At 50.1% G+C, this 8911-nt stretch overlaps 1 protein-coding gene across 1 annotated transcript in view; it reads left to right on the top strand.

Annotated features, from left to right (window-relative positions):
* The window catches only part of LOC111525118 (E3 ubiquitin-protein ligase HERC2-like), a 7938-nt gene extending 1189 nt beyond the window's left edge, over positions 1-6749 (top strand). The window contains exons 2-4 of the mRNA XM_026452103.2: positions 1478-1665; positions 2426-2623; positions 4995-6749. Coding sequence (XP_026307888.1) covers positions 1478-1665; positions 2426-2623; positions 4995-5117 — 509 coding nt within the window. The 3' untranslated portion in view covers positions 5118-6749. The remainder of the gene's footprint in view (positions 1-1477; positions 1666-2425; positions 2624-4994) is intronic.
* Positions 6750-8911: the final 2162 nt, after the last annotated feature.

The following is an 8911-nucleotide window of genomic DNA, read 5'->3' as shown; positions in this document are numbered from 1 at the left end:
AGTGTTCCGTGGTGTATATACACCACGTTTTCTTATCCACTCATTGATTGATGGGTTTTGGAGCTGGTTCCATGTTTACGTAACTGCAAATTGTGCTGCTATAAACATGCGTGTGCAAGTACTTTTTCAAATAGTGACTTCTTTTCTTCTGGGTAGGTAGCTAGTGGTGGGATTGCTGGATCAAATGGTGGATCTACTTTTAGTTCTTGGAGGAATCTCCACACTTTTCCACAGTGGAGCATGGAAGATGCTTTCCGTCACAACGCATTTTCACAAAGAGCTGGTTTCTGGTTTTTATCCCCTCTAGAGGGAAAATCTCAATGGGTTGTACTGGTTTCTGTTCCCACCAGCAGTGTAAGTGTTCCCTTCTCACCACATCTGTGCCAACATCTATCATTTGTTTATTTATTTTATTATGGCCATTCTTGTAGAAGTGAGGTGGTATCACATTGTGGTTTTGGTTTTAAAAACATGGATTTAAGGTGGATCACGAGGTCAGGAGTTCGAGACCAGCCTGACTAACATGGTGAAACCCCATCTCTACTAAAAACACAAAAATTGACTGGGGCATGGTGGCGCGCACCTGTAATCCCAGCACTTTGGGAGACCGAGGCAGGCAGATCATGAGGTCACGAGTTCAAGACCAGCCTGAGCCACATGGTGAAACCCCATCCCTACTAAAAATACAAAAATTAGCTGGGCATGTTGGTGCGCGCCTGTAAGCCTAGCTACTCAGGAGGCTGAGGCAGGAGAATCACTCAAACCCGGGAGGCGGAGATTGCGGTGAGCCAAGATCACACCACTGCATTCCAGCCTGGGCGACAGAGTGAGACTTCATCACAGTGGTTCATGCCTGTAATCCCAACACTTTGGGAGATGAGGTGGGAAGATCACTTGAGCTGGGGAGGTTGAAGCTGCAGTGAACCGTGATCATGCCAGTTTACTCCAGCCTGGGCAACAGAGTGAGACCCTGTCTCAAAAGAAAGTATAAAATAAATCAAACAGACTTTTCGTCTTCTGTTTCACATGCAAGAGCAATTTGGGATGTTAGGGATATTGCTGTCTGTTCTAATATTATTCCGATGACTTTGGGATGTTCAGGATATTGATATCTGTTCTGATATTATTCCGATGGAGAACTGCTGCTATTCATGCCTCGTCCTGAGAACTAACACTGTTGGAGGCTTTAGACCAGAGTCCTGTGCCTCTTACTAGAAGAGGCCTGGTGGCCAGCAGGGGCTGTGGAGAGTCCTGGGAAGTACGCTTGCCTCTTTGGATGTGTAATTAGCGTGTATTCATATTTAGGTCATACGTAAAGCAGACATTCACGTCTAGGTCAGATGTAAAGTTGACGACTAGGTCAACACCCGGCTGAAGGGCAGGGAGCGCTGGTTCTGTGTGTGATGGGAAGACATTGGCAGCCATGTGTTTGTTGGCCCTAGTATACAGGTTCTGATTCTAAATGCACTTCGTTCAGGTGAGGTTTATACATGGGGCGACAATGATGAGGGACAGCTGGGAGATGGAACCACCAACGCCATCCAGAGGCCTCGGTTGGTAGCTGCCCTTCAGGGTAAGAAGGTCAACCGTGTGGCCTGTGGCTCAGCACATACCCTCGCCTGGTCGACCAGCAAGCCCGCCAGCGCTGGCAAACTCCCAGCACAGGTGAGTCTGGGCAGGCTGGGTGAGTCGGGGGCGAGCAAAGTGTGCTCCTGTCACATGTTGCATCCTGTCGTTGAGTGTTTACAGAGGCTTCTCGGTGAAAATAATTCAGGCTCAGTAAATGTTAACCAAACAGTGTATTTACGAGCCTCGATATTTGGCTGGTTGTGGTGGCTCATGCCTATAATCCCAACACTTTGGGAGGCCGAGGTGGGCGGATTGCCTGAACTCAGGAGTTCGGGACGAGCCTGGACAACATAGCAAAACCCTGTCTCTACAAAATTAGCTGGGCATAGTGGCGTACACCCGTAGTCCCAGCTACTTGGGAGGCTGAGGGCTGAGATGGGAGGATCGCTTGAGTCTGAAAGGTTAAAGCTGCAGTGATTGCACCACTGCCCTCTTGCCTGGGTGACAGAGTGAGACCCTGTCTCAAAAAACACCTTAATATTCATGCCAGCCAACATTCTGTGTGTATGGTGTGTATCACCTTCTATATCTTATAACCCTCACCAAACTGTTCTGATGTACATGCCTCACACTTCTTAGTAAAGATATTTGTATAGACTAATTTTTTTTTTTACAGTCAGACTGGACAGAATATTATTTAAAAAGCAGCACAGTGAGGTTTTGTAAAGCAAACTCAGAAACCATAATGCTTCTCTGGTTTTGAAACAATTGTTTTCAGAATCCTTAATGGATGCCACACTGTGGCCCCCCTGTACCTTTGGTGCCTGAGGGGCTGAAGGCCGTTTCTGTGTTCCAGGTCCCCATGGAGTACAATCACCTGCAGGAGATCCCCATCATCGCACTGAGGAACCGCCTGCTGCTGCTGCACCACCTCTCCGAGCTCTTCTGTCCCTGCATCCCCATGTTCGACCTGGAAGGCTCACTCGACGAAACTGGACTCGGGCCTTCTGTTGGGTTCGACACCCTGCGAGGAATTCTGATATCCCAGGGAAAGGTATTTGAGTGGCAGTCTTTGCTCTAGGGGAAACTGGTGTCTTCAGTACATTGTAACCCAACAGAATTCCTATCCTGGGAGTAGAACACATAGAATACGGCTCATTCAGCAAATGTTCACAGAGTGCCTCCTGCATGCCAGGCTCTGTTCTGCGTACTTTATATCAATGAGAAAACAGACAAAAATGTCCTCCCCTTTGGAGTTTATGTTAAAAACAAACAGTATGGTGCTTCCTCTCTGCTTCGTAATCTCTGCCTCTGACCGCTCCAGAAGGATGAGGTGGGCCTTCATAAAGTAAGCCTTTGTTCCTGCGGTCCTCTGCCTGCCTGGCCTTGTGGCATTATGGCGAGTTCCACTGACACAGGAAGGCAGGCGATTGGACTGTTTCTCCCGGGATGTCCAGCAGAGGGGGCCAGGAGTCACAGATCGCTTACCTGGAAGGTCCGTGCCTGAATGTGTAGAGATTGCTGGCCAAGTGAGAATTAACAGGGCGTGGTGAGTAATACAGTCATGAGTGAGGGCATCTGAAAGTCACCAGGCAGCTTTTGACCTGTAGATGTTGCTAATAATTGGAGCTTTCTAGAGGTTGGGTTAGTTTCTGGCAAGCAGCTTGACAAGATGATCTCGAAGGGGCTAATGATCCTACAGTAGGGGCATCTCTGTGTAGGGAAAAGCTTTGGAATTGGATTGAGGAACACTAATCCTGATTGTGATTCTGTGATGTGTTTTGTTGTCAAATATCATGGCCCATTCTTAGTGATTTAATAACATTGAGATGTTTTGGAGTCCTGTCCCAGCAGGTTACTTTTTAAAGACTGGTTTTGTTTCCACTTGGCTAGAACGATTTCTGCTGAACAGGACTGGGGCATTCATTTTACTTTCATGTGTGCCTGAGGGTGGAGGTGGTGAGGCTTGTGTTTAATGGAAAGATCATGTCTCTGATGAGAGAGGCAGAAGAAATCGTGGGCAGGTAAAATGGATAGGAAATGTAATTTCAATTACTATTCAATAATAAAAAGTAGCAAACGATTAATTTTACCTTCTTTTTTTAATCCTTCAAAGTTGTGATGATAATAGGCAGTGCAGAGGTAAAAAACCTTTCTTTGCAGGGAGAAAAATGGTGAGAGGCGGGGCACGTCCCACCTGGCCCTGTGCGAGCGTTGTGCAGGCTGTGAGCAGGGCATGGGTGGGAGCTGGTGTGTGGTAGGGGAGTGGTGGGCAGCAGCGTCTGGCACCTGCTGAGACTGCAGAAGGTCAGGGGAGTGTGAGGGCATCTGAAAGGGACCTCTGGTCAGGGACTGTGCAGGCAGCCTCGGTTCTGGTCCTGGGTGTGGTGAGGATCGGCCTCAGAGAGTGGGTGTTACTACTCCCGGTCCAGAGCACCAAAAGGGACTCTCCAGGAAGGTGGGCGGGCCGGCGACTGGGAGGAGAGGGGAGTGCTCCTGTGGAGGGGGAGCTGCCCTGGGGTCCAGGCAGGGCCCGTGGGAGCAGGATGAGTCTGGGCTGTGCAAGAGGCGTGGGGCTGAGGTGCCTCCAGGATGCCCATTCTGGGTCTCCTCTGGCGCTTGGGGCCCTCACCTCCTGCCTTGGAGCAGCTTGGAGTTCTTAGCCTTTGAACTGGGCAAGGGCTCAGCCTCCACTGAGGGACCCTTGCGCTCCCACAGCCCACCCCTAACTGAAAGAAGGCACGACTGGCCACTTGGCCAAGAGAGCTGAGACCCCTGCTGACCTGTCTCCTCCCTTTCCATTGTCACGGCTGCTTGCTGCATCCTGCAGCCTTTCCCCATGGGCATGGCCGACCTGCTCCCTCCTGGGGAAAGGCTGGGTCCTCACTGTGGCGGTCATGTTTGGCCACGCCCTGCTATCTTCACCCCGGGCACTCCCAGTTTCTTTTAGTGTGATCACAGCCAGGACCTCTGGTTGGCTCCACAGCGCTCCCTGGCCCTGTGGCTGCTGTGTGGCAGTCAGTGGTTTAACCTCAGTCCCTGCCGCTGGTGGACTTCATGTTTGGCAGGGAAATCTTGACTTCGAGACCTGAGTCAGAGCAGGTGCTCGCCAGGCCCAGCCCTCCCTGTTCCGCGCCCTGCATGTGCTGAGCTCTTCCAGCCTCCGGCACGCTGGTGGGTGGAGGTGGTTTCCTGAGGGACCTGCCTCTTGCCTGGCCATTGGCACTGCCTGCCCTGACTTCTGTCCCTTTGCGCTTCAATGCCAGCCTGGTCCCCTGCACCCTCACAGCTTGAGAAAAGGGAACTGGCAGTTTTCTGTTCTTAAGGTCTTCTTCAAATCAGATCTTAAACAAAACTATGTCATTTCTCCAGGAGTGATGCTTTCTGTATCAGATTCTAAATTGTGTCTGTTTGATGTGTTTTAGGAGGCAGCTTTCCGAAAAGTAGTGCAAGCAACCATGGTGCGCGATCGTCAGCACGGTCCCGTCGTCGAGCTGAACCGCATCCAGGTAGCGCATGGAGAGACCTGTCCTGTGCTTTTCCTGTAGCCTGACAGCCTTACAAGTGATGCTTTCGTGGGTGCCTGGGCCGGGACGAGAGCGCTGGTAGCCTGCCATCCCGTGCACCCCAACTTTAAAGAGCAGGCGCCACCTTCCTTTTTGTGGGCTTCCTGTGTGTGATGTGCTGGGCCTTCCAGGAATGTCAGTGTGTTTCTTTATGTAGAAGTAATGAAGATTTATCTCAGATAGTCCAAAAGCACAAACACAGGTCAGCAAGAATGGGGAAAAGAAAATCAGCCCTCTTCCCACTGCACGATGATAACCGCTGCTGTTACATTGGGAGGTGTGTGTCTGTTTGTTACAGCCCAAGCAGGATCACTGCCTTTTAAAATTTGCTGTGCTCCTCCCTGCCATGGAATAGGGCTGTGGGGCTGCTTGTGTTTGGCAGCTGCCTGCGGCCTGCTCCTCTCTTGCAGGGGTGTGTCCTGGTTTACTCTGTTAGATTTCTCTGATGGTGCGAGGGGGCCATGCCCACTTTTCTGTGGCACAGGCAGGGCTATCTGGGTGTGTCTTCGGTCGCCCCTTTTGTTAAGTTCTGAGAAGTGGAGTGGGTCACAGGCCCAGTGATAGTTTGATGATGCATCCGATCATAGGTTATAACAGTTCATGCTCCCACTGTCCTCACACCCTCCCCCCACTGGTAGTTTTCTTTGCCAGTGTCATAGGCCAGAGTTACTAGTATGTCTCATTGTCTCATGGGTAGCAGTCAAAGAAACGACTAGTAGACGGTTTGTAAGTTTATACTGCTTCAAGTCTATATAAACTCACAGTTACAAACAAAGAGGAGCCTCAGCCCCTGATGATGATAGCGTGCAGAACTTGACATTTAATGCTCAGATGAAACTGACCTTGCCTCTTGGATCAGACACAGAGAGCCACGAAGAACAAATTCTTTGTTCCTGTACCTTTGTATTAGCACATGATTTTTACCCTGATGTTGATTACATGACTAGGAATTGTTTCAGAGTTATATTTGGGGGCATGTTGAATTAAAACACCAGACTCTTGTCCTTTGTTGGACAGCTCATGTGACCACATTGATGGAACTGGTCTCTTCACTGACGTCAGAGTGTTTAATGCTAAACTGTACGTCAGTCATGTCCTCAAATAAATAGTTTGTTTAACTAGGTTCATAAAAAAGCTTTTATTTCCCTACGTTGGATGATCGCTTCAGTTTGCTGTGCATCATAAACATTACAGCTTGTAAGAAAGGCCAGCCGATGGCTTCGGCATCGTCTAACCCCAGCGATTGAGTACGTCTCAACTTGCACCTCCCTCAAAACTGCACGCAGGCGTTTTGGGCCAGGGGCTCTCAGGGTGGGTGTTCAAGCCCCCTCTTCAAGCCTGGGGGGGCTCTGAGCATCAGCGAACCTTTGATAAACTAGGATGCAGGTTACACACCCTTATTTCTGTCTTTGTATCATCTGAAATTTTTGAGAAGTCATTACATGCTGAATGCCTCTTCCCTACACATCTTGCTATCCCCAGCTTATGTTACAAAAATGTTCAGTATGCAGTTGAAAAAACAAACTAGGTAAATGGCAAACAAATTTATATTAGTCCTTCTGGCTGGGCGTGGTGGCTCACGCCTGTAATCCCAGCACTTTGGGAGGCTGACGTGGATGGATTGCTTGAGCCTAGGAGTTTGAGACCAGCCTGGGCAACATGGTGGAACCCCGTCTCTACAAAAAGTACAAAAATTAGCCTGGTGTGGTGGGTGCCTGTAGTCCCAGCTATTCAGGAGGCTGAGGCAGGGGGATCGCTTGAGCCTGGGAGGCAGAGGTTGTAGTGAGCTGAGTTCATACCGGTGTATTCCAGTCTGGGCGACAGAGCTAGACACTGTCTCAAAGCAAACAAAAAACAACTTATATCGGGCCTTTGTTTTTTTTGGTTTTTTTTTTGAGACAGAGTCTTGCTCTGTCGCCCAGGCTAGAGTGCAGTGCAGTGGCGCAATCTCGGCTCACTGCAACCTCCACCTCCCGGGCTCAAGCGATTCTCCTGCCTCAGCCTCCCAAGAAGCTGAGGTTACAGGCGTGAGCCACCATGCCCGGCTAATTTTTTTTGTATTTTTAATACAGACAGGGTTTCACCGTGTTGGCCAGACTGGTCCCGAACTCCTGACCTCAGGTGATCCACTTGCCTTGGCCTCCCAAAGTGCTGGTATTATAGGCGTGAGCCGCCACGCCCGGCATCAGGCCTTCCTAAGAATCAGAGAAACACCCTTCAGCCTAGTGTGCAATGTGGATTGACGTCTGGGGGCTGCTGTGGCTCAGCCACGGCCCCGGATGCCGTAGGTGGCTCCTTCCCGTTCAGGGTAGCATGCCCCTCTGCAGAGAGGAAATTTTCTACAAATGTGGAAATAAAAGTGATTTTCTGCCCAAAACTGAACATGGAGAAAAACATTCTATGAATTCAAGGTGTGCACAGGACACCAGCACGGAGCCAGGAAGGCTGCACAGGCGCCTCCATCCCGCCACCCCACGGCTGTGACGCTCAGGGGCATCTCCCAAGGGGATGCCGTGGGAGGGGCTCTCACAGCTGTCTGTGGAAAGTTTCGGAGACGCCAGAACACAGATCATCTTACTGGAGGGTTTTGTTTTTGGGAATTTTATTTAGTTTTATAGCAGGATCTGAACGTCAGTACATAAAAACTTTTTTACACTTAAAAATTTATTACAGAATTATTACATGCACATTTCTGAAAATTTAGGGACTTCAGATTAAAGACAGTTAAAATCATCTGTGTTTCTGTTGAGCAGAGAAAGTGCTGTCCCACTGGAGCCTGTCTCCTTCCAGGATCATGGCTGCTATTTTCTGTAGCCTCTGAGCACAGACAGCCTCTACTAGTGGGTGCTGTTGCGGAGAAGAGGCAGCCCCGTGGGCTTTGGGGAGCTGGGTGCACCTGTCCTCTCACACGGCCGCCGTGACATAGGACATGTCCTGTTCTGTTCTTGTAGCCCAGTCTCCTCTGGGCATGATGGAGCCTTAAAAAGCTGCTGCGAGTTTCCAGGAACTCACATCTGTGAACACCTAGCCAAGTGTGTGGCACGCAGACAAGTTCATTCTACAGGCAGCTGTGGCTTCTTTCTTCTTGTATTTTTAGTCTTGGTTATGGCAGCCTGTGCTGTAAGTTGTTTAAACTCAACTTTGTGTGAGTTAAAGATAAAGAGAGCTTCACTGGAGGAGTCATCAAAATACATTCTCAGGACCATTTTTTCTTCAATTTTTCTTTTTGACATGCTTCCAGACTGGGCTTCTCAGATGATTCTGACGCACAGCCTCGGCCACCCGCCCTCCGATGCCCCGAGGTCCTGCTGTGGCAGGGGCCCTAGGGCTCCTGCCTTGATGTCTTTGGGAATTGGAGTCCCCTGAGCTTTTGGAAATCGTAGCTTAGGATGAGAAGGATGGGCAGCGAGAGTGACTGCCTGTGTTGGGGAGGCTGAGTGGCCCTGAGGCTTGGAAGTGGGATGGGTGGAAGTAGATATGGGAAAGGGCTGGTCCCGGCTGAGGTACTCACTGTATCTGCTTCAGTCTCAGGGGCATTGGGTTGAATCTTTGAGTGCCGGGAGTCTGTTCTGGTCTACTGGGAGAGCTGCTTTTGGAGTTCCTGGTGTGTTATTTCCTGCGGTCATGGCAAGATGGTGAAGTGGCGGCAGTGCATAGGGTATGAGGATGGTCCGTGCCAAGGTGATGCTGCTAGGCCGCAGCTGTAGACGTGGTGGTAGTGTGTGTCATGTTGGAAGGTGTGTTCGTTCAGACACACTAGTCCTAGGGGCTGCTGG

Source organism: Piliocolobus tephrosceles, unplaced genomic scaffold (assembly GCF_002776525.5).
Source record: "Piliocolobus tephrosceles isolate RC106 unplaced genomic scaffold, ASM277652v3 unscaffolded_31338, whole genome shotgun sequence".
In the NCBI taxonomy this organism is placed as follows: domain Eukaryota; kingdom Metazoa; phylum Chordata; class Mammalia; order Primates; family Cercopithecidae; genus Piliocolobus; species Piliocolobus tephrosceles.
The sequence above is the reverse complement of the archived record's forward strand: the minus strand, read 5'-3'. Positions and strand labels throughout refer to the sequence as shown.